We start from the raw sequence: 23,095 nt of genomic DNA, 5'->3' as shown, positions 1-23,095 counted from the left end.
TCTTAACTTTTATAAAGAATATCTCTTTGGATTTGAGACTTTAGTCTTTGCAACTTTACAGATCTTCTTTATGCACCAAGAGCTTGTAACACTCCAAAGAGAAAGGAAAACTTGAAATCGCATCATATGACCCCTTTAAGTAATTTGTGGATTAGTGTGTACTGGAGATGCGAACCGTTTCAAACAATTCAGTTCGATTTGGTGAACTGGTTCGATTCGTTCGCGATCCGGACATCACTAGACGAGACAAAACCAATAAAACCCATTACAAATGAGGCATTTGTTGCATCCAGTGGGGACATAATTACAGATTATAATGACTTATACTGTCTTTTTACGCGTTCACGCCGCGTAAACATAAAACCATGTCTGCATTTGTTTATCGGAGAAATGACAAACAACAAGTGCTACTCTACACTGCTCATCAGTGGCAAATCCTTTAAATATGAAAACGTACTTACAGTCTGTGAGTCAGAACAGCCGGCATTGTATTTTACTCTCCCAAGATCAGGAAACAGTCCTCAATAAAATGCTTGGCACACATCTGAATATTTGGGTTGAACTGTTCTGGAACAGTATTGTAAATACAACTTAACCACTGATTTCTAGTCGTGTCCTCTTTTTGAAGGCCAAACAAAGTAGTTTCGTTTTTGCAACGAAACGCACGGCGGGGTTGAGTGAGCGGCGTAACCACATGTGATGACCCCGGGCTGGACTCCATCTGCAACAATACTACAGCGTGAATAAAAGTTATGCCTTCTTTCTTTGTGTGAACATTTGGGCGGCGGTAAGCAAATCTTCTCACATCGTGATGTAGACATGTGGAGGCGTGTTAGAACGAGCCGTTTTAGGTAGGCGTGGCTGACTCTTAACTTTTATAAAGAATATCTCTTTGGATTTGAGACTTTAGTCTTTGCAACTTTACAGATCTTCTTTATGCACCAAGAGCTTGTAACACTTCAAAGAGAAAGGAAAAATTGAAATCGCATCATATGACCCCTTTAAAACTATAGTCCTGCCAAAGATTAGCTCCGATATCTAACATCCTCAACCATAAAATTATTTAAACAACTTTCAAATAGCTGAAGTAATACAGGTTTTGAACAAAAAAAGTTTTATAAAATGATAAACAACAAGGCCTTTTAATTGTTTAAGGAAAAGAATGAGTCAATATTCTAGATTATAATTTTTGGAATTCACATTAGCTTCTTTTCAATCAACCGATTACCAAATAACAATCTCCCGAGTTGAATGAATCAACATGAGCAGTAAATTTGAGTTTGCAGGGTACGTTGCCATTGTGAGAGTTACTACTGTTTTTCAGGTGTTGCCAAAAATGTAGCTTAACTCTACAGAAAAAAAAGATTACTTAGTGATTAGCCTGACTGAGAACCAAAAAAGGCACCAAATGAATCATTGAATCAAACGAATCATGTAGCTAAACTATCAAGGAATTTAACGATTAAAAATCTTGATTCTCCTCTAGCACAAGCTAAAAAATAGTTCAGTACTAAAAAAGCACATCTCTTAGGTTTTGAGGTTATCCGTGTGCTTGAGACCACCTGAGGGTGGGGAGATCTTTGAGTTCTCCTGAGGGCCGAGGCAAGGTCATTATAGGCTCTTGCCTCACCAGAGTGTGGACCGGCCAATCTGCTCGCCCTGCATCACATCTCACCAGGACACTGACGGCTGATTGGCTTAAACTCAGCAAGGCCCCAGACAGACCTGCAGGGATGAAACGGGTTTTACACACACACGAGCGCTAACTGTGTTACTCCTCCCCTCATGCTTATCTTGAATGCCATATGCATGCCATATCAGCCCATGGGTTTGTCAGTCATCAGCGCTCAGCGTGATTGGAAACGTTCCAACCCTGTTGTACACAGTACAGGGAGTTCATAGGATGAGATACTGTAGGTTTATTGCATTGTACAGCAAGATATTCCTCCTGTATGAACCTCAACAACACAGAAAATAATCCTTAAATGAGATTAACAAACTATAGGCAAGAACATAAAATGAAAAAGTGATTTTTTTTCATAAAATTTGGTTCCATTAATAAATTGGTAATACTACATACATTTAGAAAGAAGTCATTTACAAAACTTTTCTTTCCGAAAAGCTTTCAACATTTGTAGATCAATCTCAAAATAAAACCAGAAAGTTCAGAAAGTTTCTTGTTCTTGCGGTCACGAGCAAAGAGTTTCACACCATTAAACTAAATAAAAGTGCTCGAAGCAGAACTGCAGCAGCAAATCTGTAGTGGCAGCCAGGCAAGTAATGCAATGAATTCATAACTTGCACCTTACACACATCAAATTAGGCGTTCTGAACTCAAGTATTAGTATGGAAAGACTATAATGGGATTATGAAACAAAAAAATAAGATTGTTTAGTGCAAACAATGTTACAGAAAATATATTGAACATATTATGATGCATACTTAAATTAATGGTGGTGTCTTACATGTGCATTTCATTTCTTATCTAAAAAAATCATGACCTCGAGGCCTTTTTTAAAAGGATAGTTCACTCAAAAATAAAAATCATTTACTGAAGTTGTTCCAAACCTGAATGACTTTCAAAAGAACACAAAAAATATTTTAAAGAATGTTGGTAACCAAGCAGATTTGGTTACCATTGACATCCACTGTATGGAGAAAAATATTTTCTGAAAATATTTTCTTTTGTGTTCTACAGAAGTCAGTCAGTCATACAGGTTTGGAACAACATGAGGATGAGGAAAAATTGTCATTTTGCATGAACTACCCTTTTAAGACTAGTGATAGTTAAAAATGTGCTTAATTTATTAACTGCTCCATATAGTGAATTAGACCACAAAAAGTGACGAAAAAAAAAAAAGTGAAATTCTATTACAATTCCCTTTCTTTCATAAGCATAGATGGCACAACTGCAGTAATTCTACATGAATTGTGTAGATGGAAGCCCAACAGGTAGTGATGAACCAATTCTTTAAGAAGTGGAATGACATTGTTGAAACTGCCATTTAAGGGTCCCAAAAAGTCACAAATAAAGTGAAACAACTTTAAAACAAGAACAAAATGAAAAGAAAAGAAATACAACACAAAAAAGAAAGGCAATTGTGGTCCAATACAAGTCATTACCAACTTTTCACGTCTACCAAAATACCCTCTCTACTTTGATTATTGTCTTATACAAGCACTTCCCAATAAATGTACACTTTGCCTAAAGCCACATTAATGAATTACAATAATCAAAATGTATAATGCCTTCGTATGTAAATAATCGTAAACATTTAGATACTAACTGTACAAAAGATCTGAAGTTCCTGACATCCTCTTGATCATCGGGGCTAGAAAAGGGTCTTCCTAAAACAAATGGCCAGTGAGAAAGCTCACGTACAGCTGAGAAGATGCTGGGATTAGATCAAGGCATCAAGTTTACAGCATATATGTATATCTCATCAAGGCCATAGTCAGACCTCAAACTCTGATCAAATATTTACAAAAATGTAAATTACTTTAATAAAATCTGAGCCGCAGCTCATTTACGGAAAAACAAGTAAGGCCTTCTGAAGATGAACAGGCTGTGTTGGTTATTCTAGTGTGTTTGCACTCTTCAAAGGTGCTTTTACAGACTTTGTACCATTTTTGGTGTTGGTGTAGCGCCTGTATGGATACGGGTTTAAAAGGTTTCAGAAGAGTGTCAAGAGCACTTGGGCAGAGCAGCGCTCTCTGATGGTAGAGCATTGTGAATAAGGCGTTTCTTCATTTGAGTCAGAAAGCAAACTGGGAATGTAGATTAAACAACCTGGAGAAAGAGAAGACCAGATTTTGAATAAATGTACAATGCGATGTGATTTATAGGTGGGAAATAGGCTCTTTTTTAAAGGTGCAAGTTACCTGGTGTTGTTCAGAAGAGAATAGCCTCACAGCTGGTCTTCTCTTGAACATATGAGGTGAAGCGTTTAAGGAACTTGGGGTATTCTCTCTTGGCTACAGCTCGCAGGACTGATGCAGGAGCCCAACCTCCAGGATTTACTTAAGGATTACATGAACACAGCATTAATGCGACATTTTGTATCATGTATACAAAAAATAAAGATTGCAATCCAAACTCTGATGTACTCGGTGTGTAGGATTTATTTATTTATTTTTTTTTCATTTTTAAACCGCCCATTCCCCCCAAATGTATATATCTGGAAACTGAAAATGTATAATAACAATTTATAATAAAATATTGACAGTCATGGTTTGTTGATGTACCTACTGTCTGATGCTAACAAAAAGTGCTCCAGTGCCAAACAGTTGCTATAGCTACCTCTTCAGAATCTCATCATTCAGAATCTCATCATTCAGAATTTATGAGGTCGTTTTAGTGTCAAGTACAAACTAACATTTAATGTAACTTTTGTGGTCAGTGAGACATTTGAAATATAAAATATATAGCTTTAATATTTGTAAAAATACACTACTGTTCAAAAGTTTGGGCAAAATATTTAGATGTTTTTGAAAGAAGTCAATTATGCTCATCAAGGCTGCATTTAATTTACCCATAAATACAGTAAAAACAGCAATATTGAAAAATATTATTACAATTTAAAACGGTTTCTATTTTTAATGTTTTAAAATGTAAAGATTAATTTTAGCAGCCATTACTCCATCATCAGTGTCACATGATACTTCAGAAATCATTCTAAAATGCTGATTTGCTGCTCAAGAAACATTTCTTATTTTTTATCAATGTTGAACAGTTTTGCTGCTTAGTATTTTTGTGGATGTCATTCATTTTTTTCAGGATTCTTTGATGAATAGAATGTTCAAACAGCAGGAACAGCATTTATTTGAAACGGAAATCTTTTGTAACACTATAAAGTCTTAAATCTTTTCTGTCACTTTTGATCAATTAAATTCCTTGTTGCTGAATAAAAGTACTAAGTAGTTTCAGAAACACAAATCTTACTGAGACCAAACTTTGCATGTATTTTAAGACCCCCCATCTAACCTTTACTTTGAATTTTTTTTGGGTTTGAAATTTTAATTAGGAGGGTCAGACACCCCCAACACTTACCATTGGCTACATATGTGATTTTACAGAGGATGTTGTCTCTGGTGATCTCTTTGTCTCCCTCTGGTGGGCTGATTAGTGTTTGACAGATCATGGCTACATTGATTTTGGCACGAATGCATCTAGCAGAAGGCTGGAGAAAACAAACAAACAAAAAACCCTGTAAGACAGCTTTCTGATGCACAGCTTACTGTATACTGCTAATGTTGAATAATATGCCTTTATATGCTTCTAGGTTTCCAATAACCTGCGTTTATGATATCAAATTGCATGAAGAGGCAACTTTTAACAAGATACTAACTGGATAGCCGTCATGATCCACTGAGAAGTTGCACACCAGCCAGGTGTCTGGATCATTCTCATTAGTGGAGAGAATTTTTCGGATGACTGATACATAAAGCACATCTCTCTGGGAAGCAGGCCACACCCTCTGCAACAGAGAAGTGAGAAAAAAACCTGAGATCTAAAGATTTCAGAAACAACCAACACCCATGATGCAATAGTGAATGTTATACCTTGTGTGTCTGATGAATGATGACCGCTTTATCTGAGAGTGTCTCAACCACTTGAAAGCTTTCAACAGTTGCTATAAATAAATAAGTTGTTTTTACATATTTTTCCATGACAGCATTTTCTTAAGTTTTCTATTTTCTCCTCTTGAATCATAGACATGCATATTTTAAAACATACATTCTCAAAATATAACATTAGAAAATCAAAAAGGCAAAACAATGTACTAAGGTGAACATACTTTCCCAGTCGTTCCGAAAAGCTGTGCCCCAAAAGTAGTGGCAGACCTCGTGACCTGTGACCCCTCTGACAGCATGCGTAGCTTTGAGAGGATCCAGAACGATGCCGTTCTCCTCCACTTCTCTCCTGTACACCTGCAAAAACAATTGTTCTAACATATTAATTTCATTCGTTTTTTTTTTAGTTTTAATAATGAACTATAAGAACTATAAATAGACCAAACAGTGGTTTGAATGACAGCAACCTCTAGGGGAAAGAGAGCAATATCACTTGGAAAGGGTTCAATGGAATAATTCACTGAAAAAATGCAAATATCCCAAACTATAACCTGAGGAAGATTTAGACTGGTGTCAAGGTTCTTTTGCATTTTCTTCTGTTTTGTGACTGAACCAGAAACTACCCAGGACAAATATATATATATATATATCAATCACAGAATGAAAAGCTTTATTACCAAGTATATGTTTACACACACAAGGAATTTGACTTGATGACAGGAGCTTCCATTGCAGAAGAAAGTACAGTCATAGTACAGACACACAGAAATTAGGCAATAAAAATAACACAATTTCATTTAAAAAGACAAACATTTAAATATGCAATACAGTAATACAAATATTACAAAAATATATAATACATTTAGGAATGTACAAACATTTTATTTACAGGTGTACGGTTTATGAACCTATTTACAAATGTACAATTTTGGATTATGTTATGTACAAATGTTCAGATATGAAAGTTTTAATTGTTCAGATTTAATATAGCCTATGGTTCTAATGATACAGAATACAACCTAGGCAGTGAAAAATAATACACCTCGGGGCTGCAATGTTGAGACCTGCAAATGCACTTCAATTTCTACAATTATTAGATTGGCATATGGCATAAACTGACAGAAATGTCAGCTGACGTGTCTGCTGCAACTCTACAATTTTATTGTAGCAACATTCTATTGTATCTTTGTTTACGTGTGTCTATTTCTCTATACCGTTAGATGTTGTCATACGTCATATGTGGACGCGCGTTCACGACAGTACCATGAGATGAAAATGTGGAATAAAGTCGTTATTTTTGTTTTCTTTGCGCAAAAAAGTATTCTCGTAGCTTCGTAACTCATTAAAATATCATCATCAACGTCAAAAATATCTTAAATTGTGTTCCGAAGATGAACGAAGGTCTTACGGGTTTGGAACAACACGAGGGTGAGTAATTAATGACAGAATTTTCATTTTTGGGTGAACTAACCCTTTAATGACCCCAAACTTTTGAACAGCAGTGTATGTTGTTTAAAAATGTAATGACAGACTAATTAATTTACCCAATCTTCACTCAAAACATGACAAATAAACAAATAAATAAAAATTCTAAAATCAAAAACTAAAAAAACTGGTCACTGAATCTTAAATGCAGCAGATGGCCAATAAAATGACTCTAATTCACATTACAGTCAAATGAAACATTCACATTCAATGAAAGCGCTACTGATTGAAGCTCTCCATCACTCTGATCTTCTGACACACACTGTATCAGATCTGCATTGGGTCGGGCTGATGATGTTGATGGGGAACAAACTGTTCTGGAGACGCTGGAGTGTGTGAGTGTGTTAGACATGAAGAGCAGAGCGAGGGGTGACGACAGGGAGGGAACAATGCTGTTTATCTTTCATCTTCCTGGAAATGCTTTCCTACATTTTCACCACTCCCCATGGTGCGCACACACACACGCACACACGCACACACGCACACACACACACACACACACACACACACAGGTGTACTTCATGGGGTTTGGGTGAAAGTGTGTTCAATTCAGAGATAGCGGGCTGGAAGTCATCACTGTGAAAGCCTAACAGCGGTAATACTGACAGATTGTTATGATCATGAGTGTTTCTACTCCCAAGACAAGAAAAAAATCTGCTTTGCCATCATAGGAATAAATGAAATTTTAAAATATATTACAGCAGAATGCATCCTTGGAGAGCAGAAGAGACTAAAAGCAAACAAAATCTTAATACCAACCCCAAACTTTTAAATTGTATTATATGTGTGCTATTCAAAAACAATAATTCTGTGAAAACATTTTACACACTGTTTTGTAAGGTTTTGTTTCAATTGTCTCATTTATACTAAACAAGTAAAAAATTCAGCTTTGCATCACAGGAATAAATATCATTTTAAAATATGTTAATATAAAAAAAAAATGCTATTTTGAATTGTAATACAATTCCAAAATATTACTGTTTTGACAGTATTTAAAAAAAAAAATTGCAGCTTTGGTGAGCATAAGAGACATTAAAACATAAAAAAAAAAAATAGCCGACCCCAAATTTTTGAATGGTGATGCATATAGATAAATATAAATGTAGATATGTACTTACAGGGAATTAAATTATCCTCAATTATCTTTTTATATTTGTTTTACTGAGCTGTTTCTATGGAATCCTGTTTCCATTTCAAAGTGTTAAATAAAAAAAATAAAAAATACTGCCTTTATCTACATCTCACCTTCATATCCCCTTCTTCAACAACCAGCTGCCAGTTAGCATCTCCACCCACATCCTGCAAAGAGTAATTCATGTGGCTCTGCACCATCTCCTCAACCTGTGAACAAAACAAGTGTGAGGTGTTGTACACTAGAACAATCATATGCCTGCAGTTCATCCACACTAGTGTAGTGTCATAAATCTACCTGAGCACTGAACCTGTGCACGTCATCGGAGGCACTTATGAGGTCAACGGAGGATAAGAAGGAAGTTTGACTGTGAGGCTGAACCAAAGAGCCAGAGAGCCAGAGGGGAACAGGTCAAGGGAAAGAGAAGAAAATTAAAATCTCATAATAACCCAAAGAATACACAGCAGACTGCCACTGCAAATCACACTTCAGCAGGAGGGACTGGAAGAACAAAGGCTGTTTCACGAATGTAAAAGCTCCAAAGATTTCACAGAGCAGATCCATCAGCAATGACAGAATTGCATAATCAGTCACGAAGCAGCAAATGTGCTTCGACACTGTGAGTTGTGTAGGAGTGTGTGCTTGTGTGGGTGAGTCAGAGTGGTCTGACTTACCTTAGTCAAGTATTTCTGAGTGCTGATGGAGGAACAGGTGTCTGGAGTAAGGGAGATCTGTCGAGATGCCCTGCTCCTTTCTGCCTGGGACTGCAAAACAAGACAGTAACATTTCTGTATGGACATAGGCATAAAATACAAGTGAATTAGCTGGAAATATGCTGTGGATATAGTTCTTGACTAGTGTATTGGCTGTTGGATCCCAATGAACAATGAGCTCTGGGTCATGCATTATATTTCAGTCATTTGTGGACCGTGGTTCTTCTGTTACTCCACAAAAGTGGGGCCTACATTCATTATCAGCTTTGGTTCCAAATAGTAGTCAGCTTATACAATCAACAAGGTTGAAATTCGCCCTTTTTATCATTGGCAGATAACATACTGATTTTAAAAGTCAACCCAGACTTTAAAAAGCACCTAAATTAGCACCACATCAACCGCTAATAATGTTCAGTTTATGTTCTTTTCTGTTTAGTTATGTTGTCTGCACTTTAAATGCCCAAGCTTTTTAAAGGCAGGTGGATTCTGATTGACTATCAATGTTTTTTATCATCACCTGGAGAAAAAAAAAAAGTTCTGAAAGTGATTTAAAGGTATCGCTTCTCTTGGTTGTTATTGTTATAGCTGTGGTGTGAACCTCGCTATTAATAAATAACGAATAATAATAAAACAGTATAGTCAGTCATCGTTCTTGTCATAGTCAGTGTAAACTGGCCTTTATTGTGGTAAAAAAAAAACAACAACAACAACAACGCCCAATCTGACTCAATTAAACAAACTGACTTACTGACTTAAAATGACTAAAGATCAATTTTAATGTGCTGTTTTAATGTCAAATTGATTTTTTTATGAACCAAAAACTTTGTAACAGAAAGGCATGTAGTATAACAAATCCAAATCACGTGTCAGAGTGCCAATACTTCAAACAGATGCCTTACAAATACAAATGCGTAAAACATCCAGCTTTGCAAAAGTGTTCATTTATTTGAAATAATAATGGCTGAATCATTACTTGCTCTTCGATCTGGTCATGTTTATCCAACGCAGCTTCCACAGCATCAAAGAACTCCTCTTCATTGATTAGACTGTTTGGTCCTTCCTGCACAGAGAGAATATCTCAGTCTGGAATGGAGGGTGTGTGTTGAACCAAAGATGGACAGGCCAGTGTGAATTAAAGGCCGTGGACGTACTTCATAGTCTGGTCCTCCATAATGAGGCTTCTTCTTCAGCTCTGTCAATGCAGCTTTGTAGGCGTCTTCAGCCCGTTTTCTCCTTTCGATTTCCTTATGGATGATAGAAGAATGTTACTCATAGTTTTACTATATCCGAAATACATCACAATGCGCTCAAGAAAATATTAAATGGCTCATAACAATATATAATTAATAAATAACTTTTATAATAAATATTTTTCCCCCACACTCTTAATTTTATTTCTTTATTTATTAAATGATCAAGTTTTCTGGTATTTGGAAATGAATAATAGCATCTATACTGCATTTTCCTTATCACCTCACTGTGACTAAGTGGACCAAGTTTAAATTCTGTTGTATGCATTTGTCATTATTATTTAATCTCTTTATTTTAAAAATGTGTATAGGTAGTATTTATAAAGTTTTAGCTTTTAGTTTTGGATCTGTTTTTAGTTGTTTTAATACTACAATTGATTGCTTCTGTTGTCCTCATTTGTAAGTCGCTTTGGATAAAAGCGTCTGATAAATGACTAAATAAATAAATGACTAAATAATAGTCCCAAAACTAACAATATTTCCTGTAAAATTGGAATGGGGTAGTAAAAGATAATTCTGTAATCATTTACCAATTCTAATGTTGTTCCAAACCTGTTTTACTTTTTCGTCTATATATGACAAAAGGAGATATTCTAAAGAATGTTCACGCTGTTCTTTTTCGTAATTGACTAAACTGAGGTCTGTTACTTATACAAAGCTAAGGTAAGGCTTCAGAGGACTTGAAGTTGAAATATAACGTATGGACATCTTTTATGATGACTTTTTGGAACTTGACCAAGTGTGCTTTATTTTTTTATTTGTTTTTAAACAGCAGTAATGAAAAAACAATTGACAACCTACTCACATCAACACAATTATACATAAACTTATAATATTTTCTTTTAATGAAAAACAACAATTGAGAACCTACTTGCATCAACATAATTATACATAAATATATCATATTTTTCTTTTTTTTAATAAAAAATAAATTTGATTGTTGATGGAGAAACATTTTTAAAAACATGTTGTGGCCTGATGGTTAGAGAGTCTGACTTGTAACCCAAAGGTCACAAGTTCGAATCTTGGTAGCGGCAGGGATTGTAGGTGGAGGGAATGAATGACCAGCACTCTGTTCCACCTTTAATACCACGACTGAGGTGAGACACTTGAGCAAGGCACTGAACCCACAACTGCTCCCCGGGCACCACAGCACATGGCTGCCCACTGCTCCGGGTGTGTGTTCACGGTGTGTGTGTGTTTTCACTACTCACTGCTGTGTGTGTGTGCTTGGATGGGTTAAATGCAGAGCACAAATTCCGCCTTTATTAATTAACGCCGCCTTTCCACGGTCTCCAACATTTGGATACGACTGTCGCATTTCTCCCCCTATCGGCAGGCGTACAGAACTTTTAAACTGGTCGTGAAGCAACCGTGACCATCAGCTTATTCACCATGGTATGTCTGAATGAATGCCTGAATATATCTGCACAAAATTAAAATGACTTTAATTTGACTTAAAATTAAAATAATTATTTCTGCCATAATTTTTCTAAAGCGCCATTTTAAGAAATAGTGTTTACAGAATAACATTAATGTGGAACAATATTGGTCATTTTGACCTTGCGCTCAGTTTTGATTAGAATACATCACATCCGGTCGGGTGGTCGCATTGGGCAGTGGAAAGGCGGCTTAACACATTTGATGCTCACGAAGGCTGCATTTATTTAATAAAAAAAATATAGTAAAAACTGTAATATTGTGAAAAATTATTGCAATTTAAAATGACTGTTTTCTATTTTAATATATTTTAAAATGTAAAATGTATTCCTCTGACAGCAAAGCTGAATTTTCAGCATCAATATTACAGTCTTCAGTGTCACATGATCCTTCAGAAATCATTTTATTATGCTAATTTGATGCTCAAGAAACATTTCTTATGATTATGTTGACAACAGATGTGCTGCCTAATATTTTTGTGGAAACTGAGATATCTATTTTTTTAAAAGGACAGCACTTACTTGACATATAAATATTTTGTAACATTATAAATGCATTTTACTTTTGTTCAACAAATATGCAATTCATACATGTTTGAGAAGTAAATGATAACAGGATGATTTTTTTTTTTGGGATGAAAAACCCCTTTAATTTCTGCTGCACACTACCTTATCCAGTCGTCTTTGCCAGCTCTCCTCTCGTTTGACCAAAATGTCAATGCAGTGGGACAGTGTGGACAGGATTCCTGCTGTAGTAGCTTTAAACGTGATGGCTTCACCCTTGAAATCGATGCCTAAAGGACCTTTGAGGTTGTCCACAGGGAATACTGAGGGGAATCAAGTAAAATTAGTGTCAAATAGCAGCAGTATTTAAACTTAGCTCTACTTTCTGAAGGAACTTCAGTTGCTTAATTAAATCTTATTACCCCCGGTTTCAGAGACAAGGCTTAAGCCTAGTCCTAGACTAAAATGTAAGTCTGAGCTGTTTCAACTGAAAGAAACTTGCATTGACTGATCTTAAAATATATCAGTGCCTTTGTTTTGTCTCAAGATGCACACCAGTAATGTTTTTTTTCTAAGCACGTTTATGAAAATTGCTTAAATGTCTTAATTGAACTATGATCTAATCCTGGCTTAGTCTAAGCTCCGTCTGTGAAACCGGGCCTTAGTGTCTTCTTATCAATTATCAAAGGATAAAAATCTTCAGTCACAGACAGATAGAAGCCATTTACTTACAACCAAAATGGACATAATGGAAGATTTTCACCAGTATGGGAGTAAAAAGCACTTAGTTTTTACACACACCAAATTGATGCTACCACTAACTGCATGAAGTGCAGTTTGCAGTGTATTGCCTGCATTTATAATATTGCAAATAAACATGTATGATGATCTCATGGTATTTACTATGTATTCAGGAAATATATATAGTGTAAAAAAAACTTTGCTTGAGTGTCAAACAGCTTTCAGACAGGATCACAGGCGTTTAATCATTTAAACAACAGGTGTATTATGCATAGAGTATGTGCTTATGACAAAGCAAAAAAAAAAAAGTGGAGAGGCCGCTGGCGGCAGAGGTGAGGGACAGTAAGGAGCCATGGCGGCGTAAACTGCTCTCAGACCCGTAGCCTGACTCAGCCTGCACTCAAAATACAGCACAAAGAAAAAGAGCCAGTTAGGTAACTTCACACCTGTTCAAAAATAACATTCAATTGGACCATTGGGCAGTGAGGTGTCATGGTTGAAGCTGAACTAAGCATTTCTGAAACTTGCAAAGAAATAAAGCGGCTGGTACTAGGACTAGAAAATGCATATTACAATGATTTCTGAAATATCATGTGACACTGAAGACTGGAGTAATGGCTGCTGCAATTTCAGGTTTGTTACCACAGGAATAAATTACATTTGAAAATATATTAAAATAGAAAAATAGAAAATTAAACTTATTTTAAACTGTAATAATATTTCACAGTAACACTGTTTTACAGTATGTTTGATCAAATCAAACTTTTGAACAGTAGCATAAAAGGCCATGTTAAGTGCATTCAGTACTCACATGTAACTTTTATTTGGTCAGAAGACACTGTACCTGACTGAACGAGCCTTTGTTTCAGTCCTTCCATGAGTGCACTGTGAAACTGCTGACACTTGGCTTGTGGAAGATTTAATTTGATAAAGTGCTTTAATTAATAGCTAGTGACAGATTGGGCAGGATGTTAAATTCAACTCCAATGGAACATTGGAACAAAACCATATTTCAGGAAAAGCTTGAATAACCTGCTTCAGTCCTTCTTTATCCCAATCAATGAATGATGGAAACGATTACTGTAATTAAAACCGCCAAACAAAGATGTCAGTGGTGATGAACACATGATGAATGGTCGAGTAAGAGAGTGCTGGATGGTGAACAAGTAAATGACGTGAATTAAAATGCTAATGTGCTAAAGCCCACCATTCGTCCATTCCAGCAGCCAAAGCAGGACAAGGCACTGCTGCAGTCCAGAGTGCTCGGCCCCAGCATGACCACTGCTCTTTCCAGACACTCCCAAAAGTGCCCTCTCTTCGGACGGTCCAAGAATTCCCAGGACTTTCTCCAAACACCTCAAGAATACCCAGTGCTTTCTCCGGACCCTCCAAGAATTCCCAGTTCTCTTGTCGGACACTCCCAGAATTCCCAGTGCTCTAACTGTAGACTATTTCACAAGCGCATGTTGGAGCAGGAACGAAGCAGAAGACGAGTTTGTTTCATTTTTAGCTTTAAAATTAAAGCCATTAGTGTTCGCAATGATGTGAAGAAATGTGAGGTGGGTTTCTGAGGCAGTATGAAGCCAGATAGATTGTGGGTGGGTCTGCAAAGCATGTGGAGGAGAGAAAGAGAGAGCGACAGAGAGAGAGTGACGGCAAACCATACAGACACTGAAACTCCCAGAGCTGCCGCACACACTACCACTCACCTAACTGCAATAAGATCAACATAAATCATCCAGATTCCTCTGCATCTAATCCAGCAGAGTGTAAGTGAAAGTGAGAGCGTGTGTTTAAGGAGTCTATAAGCGTGTTAAATCAGATGCTGCTGGGCGTGTGCTCTCGTCTCAATCTCGTGCCGTACTCCTCAGCTCAGCGCTCATCTTAAAGTGGACCAATGAATTCTTGAACCGCACCATCACCCAAAACTACTAAGTTCCTGATCCCTTTATTTTGGTTCAGAAGTCTTCTTGCAGTGCAGGGCTTTCAAAGCAGCCTTTTTAGTTGACCGAATATACTCATACATTATTCATGCAGCTGGACGACTGTGAGCGGAAAATGCCCATCCACCCCAGCCTGCACACCCACGCATGCGTACACATTAAGAGATCACCTCAACAAACGAAGAGTCGCGATAAACAATGCTGACCTGAGCGCCAACAGCCTCTCGACTGCGCTCTTCTGTTGGAGGGATTGGTGATTCAAATAACATTTTTAGATTTGAAGCCGTACAGAGCAGAAACAAGAGGCAGGTCGAAACAATGGGTCAGTTTGTGTTTATATAAGAGAATGTTGGGAGACGGGCATAGATACTGATATAGATATTATATATTTATGTGGTACTACTAACTACAGTATAAGCATATATAATTATGTGAGTTACATTGTCATTGACAAAACCTTTGACAATCATTTGCTGTAGAACTCAAGGTAACATGAGCTTTTTGAGTACATGTACAATTACATTTCATAAAGAATTTTTGTTTTAATTTTTTTAATAATTTCGGTTGCAGAAAGAAGTGTGAACCAGAAAACGAGTGAACAGGAACTAAGACAGTCAAGCTCTAAAAATAAAGTAAATGAATCAATGCACCATTAAAAGCGGCCCATACAAGTTATCCATTATATTACAAGTTGTATAAAACCATATGGATAGACTACAATAAAACTGAAGCTGTTATTTCCTGAAAATATATAACTTTATGGTGTTTTTCTGTCATTTTTTTGGAGCTTGGCAGCCTAAGTCTCCAAAACCTTTTTTACTCTATGGAAAAGCGCAGCACGGACATTTGCCAAACATTTGTGGGTAACCAAAGAAAGAAAAACATACGTTTGGAACAAGAGTTTGAGTATATGACGACTCCTTTCATTATCATTTTTGGGTGAATGATTCTATCATTTAAAGAGACCAGAAAGGCTCCCCTCTGGAGTCTAAAACAGCTTTTTAAGTCACATGACAAAACTGCAATAGCACTTTTAACCAGCAGATGGTAGAAGTGGCCATGAGTGTAAAACTACCAGCGCACATTTGGATTATTTCTTATTTTTTGGATTATTTGAAGTATTTCTGCTGTTTGTTTACTTAGATCACAATGTTCCTAAAAGGACACAAACACATTATTTCACATTAATGAACTGACTGAAGGACTTGGTAATTTAGCAACCAAACTCACTGTTGATTTCTCATAAATCCACAGAACTTCAGTTTATGCCTTTTATGACCTTCAAAACAAGCAAAGAGCTTAACATTGTCTCTCTCAGTCCAATGCAGGACAACAGACTCCTCTCAACACACAAAAATCAAACATAAAACATTATGATACTTCAAGAAATGTATCTGCTTTAACAGACAAACTCTCCTTCTCCCTGTTAGAAAAACACAACTATACACACAAACACCCTTTCCTGGATCCAAACACCAGCTGTGTAGAAACAGCTCCACTCCTTTTATTGAGTTCAGCTGTACTCGCACATGTGAGAGTCATTCAGATCAGCACATTCCTCAGGACCCTCCCTTTGCATATCTCTCTCAAGACATGATACGTCACTGCAAACCACTGCCAGACATCACTTGCACAATAAATCTCTCGCTTCTCCTCATGCAAACGAATCTTAGCCAACATGTCACTCAGAGAGCAGAGCTGAAGTTTTCCAGGACATCCGCACTTGCCTGCTAAACATGTAAAAAGCAGTGTGTCAAATGAGTTATGACACAGTAAGCAAACAGGTATTAAGAAACGGTTTAACAAGAAAATTATTTTTGCAGTTTCTGTTAGTATGTCAGAGGTCAAAGGACAAAGCCAACATGGCAGGTTCAGTATGCACAGGAATAAATTATACCAGGGTCAATGACATACAATCATGTGATAAAAAAATAAAAAAATAAATAATTTAAACTAGTTCTTAGAAGTGTATTCCTGTAGGGTTTTTTTGGTTTTAAAAAATAAATGAATAAAATAATGACTCTTAAAAATGTCACAGAGTAAATATCAAGTAGAATTTCATAAATGATTTACTTTTTATCTGGAATACAATTAAGTGTTCACATTTTGATCATCATTACCAAAATATTTGTATGTGTTTTTAAGGTAAATAGTACTTTAAAAAATGTCTATCATTGATTATTAATTTTGAAACCTTAAATAAAATTTTTACCACTCAAAAAATAAATTAATTCAAAAAAATATATTTTAATGTATTAGTTAAAACATGCTCCAAATCAAGGTGTATCCAAGTCACTGTATATATGAACTGTATTTCTAATGTTTTTTTTAAATAAATTAAAACCCCTACACACCTGTATATCTAAAGAACGTACTTCATCAACAACGGAGACAAATTCTTTATCAAATTCAGTATATGCTACGAAAAGTACACGCATTTTTAGCTCACTGTACTCAAATGACAGCACAAGGAAATGATAGCCAGAAAAAAAAGCACGTGGGACACATTCCACTGAACCGTGCCTCCAACACCTTCCTTCCCTCAACAAAAGAAATAAAACACCCAATCAGGTTCTGCCACCCAAACTTGATCACTCACTATCAGAAAGACACTGGAGCTGAGCTGCAGTTTATCTAGAGGCTTTGCTGCTTCTGACGCACTCACCTTGTGAAGTTCAATGGTATCGATCCACTGCTGCCGGAGCAAAGGATGTTCAGCCCTCAGGTACCAGATGCTGTCGTTCACACTGATGTCAAAACGGCATTCATCAAACTCATGAGGCTGAAAAGAAAGAGAACATCAAAAACAAGAACAGATCATAACAACGAACATGCTGGAAAATGGAAAAGGTTTATGGGCCATGTTTATTCAAATCTGTCTGCCATTATGTTTTTGAAGCACCTTTTCCTGCTGTTCCTGATAAACAACTCCTTGCCACCACAACATAGATTTGCACCACTGAATAGGTCACTGAAAATCTCACACTTTTACAGATGGCAGATAACAGTAAAACAAAAACTGCAGACCGCCTCATACACAAACTAGGGGAAACCACCAGCTATTGTAAGCAGTGCACAAATGATCCACAGTTTGGAACTTACATCTTTACCAAAGCACAATTTTGCCAGATTACCATTTTGTTCGTAATTAGCTACTACAGTAGATGGCGATTTTTTTAATCTAACGAATCTAAATGAGCCAACTGGTCAATTGCTAAGAAGCTGCACTGAACACTTACATACAATGACATATGACTGTCAGTTCCATTATTGAAGACAACCGAAACCTTTATTAATTTAATTTAAATAATAATTAGTTCATTAAATTATTAATTATTAAAATAAATGTTGTTTTTTTTACCTAATTTAGGATTAGGTTACAACATCTAAAATAAGAGAAACAAATAATCAATTCTATATTCTAATAAATGCAAACTTTATAATATTTTGAGGTGCTAAACCTATCCCTAACCCAAATAATGTAGAATGTGTACAATTTCACATACAATAATGTGGGGAAATTGTTGGAAAACCACTGGAAAAACATCTTTAATTAAAAAAAAAAAACATACCTACCTACCTTACCTACCTTGAAGGGTGTACTAAAATTTGAACTTAAAAGTTTTTATAAATAAGCAAACACTGAAATCAACAGAATACAGACATTCCAGATCTGATCGGCTTCAAAGTCTTCCAGCGTTTCGAAGCCTGGTTTCACAGGCATTATTCTTCCACTCTTATTTGATCATGTGTGCAGTCAATGTTTGTAGAGATTTATTCAGACAGAAGATCAAAACTGGATTCTAAAACAATCTTTTAGATCCTGATCTACATATAACTGTCTGTGATCTTTAACGGCAGCCCCTTTAGACCAAGGTGACTTTTTCCAGAGCAAAGAACATCACCTAGAAAACACTACAAAGCTCTGAAGGCCAAGAGCAATGAATGAAACTAGGGGCAGTACTTTTCAAACAGGTTCTCTCTTTACACATACCTACTTTTATTGGAACAGGCAAAGCAAGGACTGCTCCCAGATCACCTTTTTCGCAATGAGATATTTGATATGTGCAGTCACAGGACGTTCCTGCGGTTCTTCTAATCCTCAAGACTACTTCAAATCACTCAGTACCAGAACAATGTAGTAATAGTGTGTCAGACCAAATGTGCTACAATGCAGCTTTGTTGGACGTTTCCTTGTAGTCGTACTGCCAAAACTTCTGCACTACATGCAGAACCCCAGCTCATAGACATACACCATATACGTAAATTATAATTTGATGACTTCTCTTTTTATTTTTTAATTTAATTAAATTTTTTTACACAAAACTGGGATAAAGTTTTTCTTGACTTTGTGGGAATACATACAATAAATTGCTTTAAGAGAAAATATAATCTTTCTGGAAAAAACAAAACAACCATTAAAGAATCAACTGGCCCAGTAACAAAGAAAAGTGGAAATGTATCACTTTGTACAAAGAGTAACCTCTGAAAAGTCAAGTCATGTGCATTTCTAAAGCACTTAATACAATGCAGAGCTGGGCGGTATACCGGTTCAAACGGTAGCCTAAACTGGTTTGAATTGCGCAAACGGTATGAATTTTTCAAAAACCGGCATACCGGTAGTTACAAGTGCCAACATGGCAGGTTCAGTATGCACAGGAATAAATTATACCAGGGTCAATGACATACAATCATGTGATAAAAAAATAAAAAAATAAATAATTTAAACTAGTTCTTAGAAGTGTATTCCTGTAGGGTTTTTTTGGTTTTAAAAAATAAATGAATAAAATAATGACTCTTAAAAATGTCACAGAGTAAATATCAAGTAGAATTTCATAAATGATTTACTTTTTATCTGGAATACAATTAAGTGTTCACATTTTGATCATCATTACCAAAATATTTGTATGTGTTTTTAAGGTAAATAGTACTTTAAAAAATGTCTATCATTGATTATTAATTTTGAAACCTTAAATAAAATTTTTACCACTCAAAAAATAAATTAATTCAAAAAAATATATTTTAATGTATTAGTTAAAACATGCTCCAAATCAAGGTGTATCCAAGTCACTGTATATATGAACTGTATTTCTAATGTTTTTTTTAAATAAATTAAAACCCCTACACACCTGTATATCTAAAGAACGTACTTCATCAACAACGGAGACAAATTCTTTATCAAATTCAGTATATGCTACGAAAAGTACACGCATTTTTAGCTCACTGTACTCAAATGACAGCACAAGGAAATGATAGCCAGAAAAAAAAGCACGTGGGACACATTCCACTGAACCGTGCCTCCAACACCTTCCTTCCCTCAACAAAAGAAATAAAACACCCAATCAGGTTCTGCCACCCAAACTTGATCACTCACTATCAGAAAGACACTGGAGCTGAGCTGCAGTTTATCTAGAGGCTTTGCTGCTTCTGACGGACTCACCTTGTGAAGTTCAATGGTATCGATCCACTGCTGTCGGAGCAAAGGATGTTCAGCCCTCAGATACCAGATGCTGTCGTTCACACTGATGTCAAAACGGCATTCATCAAACTCATGAGGCTGAAAAGAAAGAGAACATCAAAAACAAGAACAGATCATAACAACGAACATGCTGGAAAATGGAAAAGGTTTATGGGCCATGTTTATTCAAATCTGTCTGCCATTATGTTTTTGAAGCACCTTTTCCTGCTGTTCCTGATAAACAACTCCTTGCCACCACAACATGGATTTGCACCACTGAATAGGTCACTGAAAATCTCACACTTTTACAGATGGCAGATAACAGTAAAACAAAAACTGCAGACCGCCTCATACACAAACTAGGGGAAACCACCAGCTATTGTAAGCAGTGCACAAATGATCCACAGTTTGGAACTTACATCTTTACCAAAGCACAATTTTGCCAGATTACCATTTTGTTCGTAATTAGCTACTACAGTAGATGGCGATTTTTTTAATCTAACGAATCTAAATGAGCCAACTGGTCAATTGCTAAGAAGCTGCACTGAACACTTACATACAATGACATATGACTGTCAGTTCCATTATTGAAGACAACCGAAACCTTTATTAATTTAATTTAAATAATAATTAGTTCATTAAATTATTAATTATTAAAATAAATGTTGTTTTTTTTACCTAATTTAGGATTAGGTTACAACATCTAAAATAAGAGAAACAAATAATCAATTATATATTCTAATAAAATGCAAACTTTATAATATTTTGAGGTGCTAAACCTATCCCTAACCCAAATAATGTAGAATGTGTACAATTTCACATACAATAATGTGGGGAAATTGTTGGAAAACCACTGGAAAAACATCTTTAATTAAAAAAAAAAAACATACCTACCTACCTTACCTACCTTGAAGGGTGTACTAAAATTTGAACTTAAAAGTTTTTATAAATAAGCAAACACTGAAATCAACAGAATACAGACATTCCAGATCTGATCGGCTTCAAAGTCTTCCAGCGTTTCGAAGCCTGGTTTCACAGGCATTATTCTTCCACTCTTATTTGATCATGTGTGCAGTCAATGTTTGTAGAGATTTATTCAGACAGAAGATCAAAACTGGATTCTAAAACAATCTTTTAGATCCTGATCTACATATAACTGTCTGTGATCTTTAACGGCAGCCCCTTTAGACCAAGGTGACTTTTTCCAGAGCAAAGAACATCACCTAGAAAACACTACAAAGCTCTGAAGGCCAAGAGCAATGAATGAAACTAGGGGCAGTACTTTTCAAACAGGTTCTCTCTTTACACATACCTACTTTTATTGGAACAGGCAAAGCAAGGACTGCTCCCAGATCACCTTTTTCGCAATGAGATATTTGATATGTGCAGTCACAGGACGTTCCTGCGGTTCTTCTAATCCTCAAGACTACTTCAAATCACTCAGTACCAGAACAATGTAGTAATAGTGTGTCAGACCAAATGTGCTACAATGCAGCTTTGTTGGACGTTTCCTTGTAGTCGTACTGCCAAAACTTCTGCACTACATGCAGAACCCCAGCTCATAGACATACACCATATACGTAAATTATAATTTGATGACTTCTCTTTTTATTTTTTAATTTAATTAAATTTTTTTACACAAAACTGGGATAAAGTTTTTCTTGACTTTGTGGGAATACATACAATAAATTGCTTTAAGAGAAAATATAATCTTTCTGGAAAAAACAAACAACCATTAAAGAATCAACTGGCCCAGTAACAAAGAAAAGTGGAAATGTATCACTTTGTACAAAGAGTAACCTCTGAAAAGTCAAGTCATGTGCATTTCTAAAGCACTTAATACAATGCAGAGCTGGGCGGTATACGCCCAAACTGGTTTGAATTGCGCAAACGGTATGAATTTTTCAAAAACCGGCATACCGGTAGTTACAAGTGCCTAAGCAACGTACACAGCGTCGTTAATTGAGAGGAGATCCCTGTTAACTGCATACACTTCTAACTAATGATTGGAAAACTTTTAGAACTATTAATAAAACACAACTAATTAGTTAACGGGCAAATAAACCAACTGCAAAAGGCCATTAACAGAAGCCTCAAAGACGGACGCAAAAATAAAATACTGTAACAGGCAGAGTAAACTCACTTCACCATGCGCGAAATATTGGGGAAAAATCCTAAATGCTGAACTGGGGCTGAGGGGTTTATGTGAATGTATCTGAGGGGAACTGACTGTCTTCAGAAAAGTTTAGATGGTATTTTCTTTTTATCTTACCTCCATATAATGCATAATTTAAATAATATTAATGTAGCATTTAAAAGCGCTGCTTTGTTTACAGCGGTAACCAAGGAAACACTATAGCAGCTGTTCCATAGCACCACCTGCTGTCAGAAGAGAGTGAATTTGCGTCGCTTTCAGCCTGTCTGATGTTTCTGTCTCCTTCACAATCACATATGTTATCATTAGAGCCCGACCGATATGGGTTTTTTGGGGCCGATACCGATATTTGGGAGTAAAAATTATATTATAGCACTTTGTGCATATTATAGCACTTTCCCATTCATGTGTCCAAACATTTGGCCGGTACTATATATAGAATACAGTATATACATAAACAGAATATATATATATACACACAAACACATTTTTTGCAATGATCACTCAAATGTGGTGATCAAACACTTATAATGACGTGACAAAGATATGTAATGATGGAGGCAGGGCATTTAACAATTTAACAATAAACTTTATTCAAAATGAGTCTGACATCAGTGCACTGAACAGTAAAGTTGAAGTTTATTCAACTTTAATTCAATTCAATTCCATCCAACTTTATTCCTTTGAAGTTTATTTCACTT

At 36.0% G+C, this 23,095-nt stretch overlaps 1 protein-coding gene across 1 annotated transcript in view; it reads right to left on the bottom strand.

Annotated features, from left to right (window-relative positions):
* Positions 1-1,904: 1,904 nt before the first annotated feature.
* Positions 1,905-23,095, bottom strand: part of LOC107756246 (collagen type IV alpha-3-binding protein-like) — a 24,469-nt gene continuing 3,278 nt past the window's right edge. The window contains exons 3-16 of the mRNA XM_016573281.1: positions 20,222-20,338; positions 13,130-13,232; positions 12,263-12,420; positions 10,056-10,148; positions 9,878-9,964; positions 8,866-8,955; positions 8,489-8,566; positions 8,305-8,400; positions 5,799-5,931; positions 5,563-5,633; positions 5,349-5,477; positions 5,051-5,180; positions 3,883-4,020; positions 1,905-3,790 (exon numbers count right to left, since the gene is read on the bottom strand). Coding sequence (XP_016428767.1) covers positions 3,893-4,020; positions 5,051-5,180; positions 5,349-5,477; positions 5,563-5,633; positions 5,799-5,931; positions 8,305-8,400; positions 8,489-8,566; positions 8,866-8,955; positions 9,878-9,964; positions 10,056-10,148; positions 12,263-12,420; positions 13,130-13,232; positions 20,222-20,338 — 1,413 coding nt within the window. The 3' untranslated portion in view covers positions 1,905-3,790; positions 3,883-3,892. The remainder of the gene's footprint in view (positions 3,791-3,882; positions 4,021-5,050; positions 5,181-5,348; positions 5,478-5,562; positions 5,634-5,798; positions 5,932-8,304; positions 8,401-8,488; positions 8,567-8,865; positions 8,956-9,877; positions 9,965-10,055; positions 10,149-12,262; positions 12,421-13,129; positions 13,233-20,221; positions 20,339-23,095) is intronic.

The sequence above is a fragment of the Sinocyclocheilus rhinocerous genome, unplaced genomic scaffold (genome assembly GCF_001515625.1).
Source record: "Sinocyclocheilus rhinocerous isolate Xijiao unplaced genomic scaffold, SAMN03320098_v1.1 scaffold1043, whole genome shotgun sequence".
Lineage (NCBI taxonomy): Eukaryota > Metazoa > Chordata > Actinopteri > Cypriniformes > Cyprinidae > Sinocyclocheilus > Sinocyclocheilus rhinocerous.
This window is presented reverse-complemented; position numbering and strand designations above follow the sequence as displayed.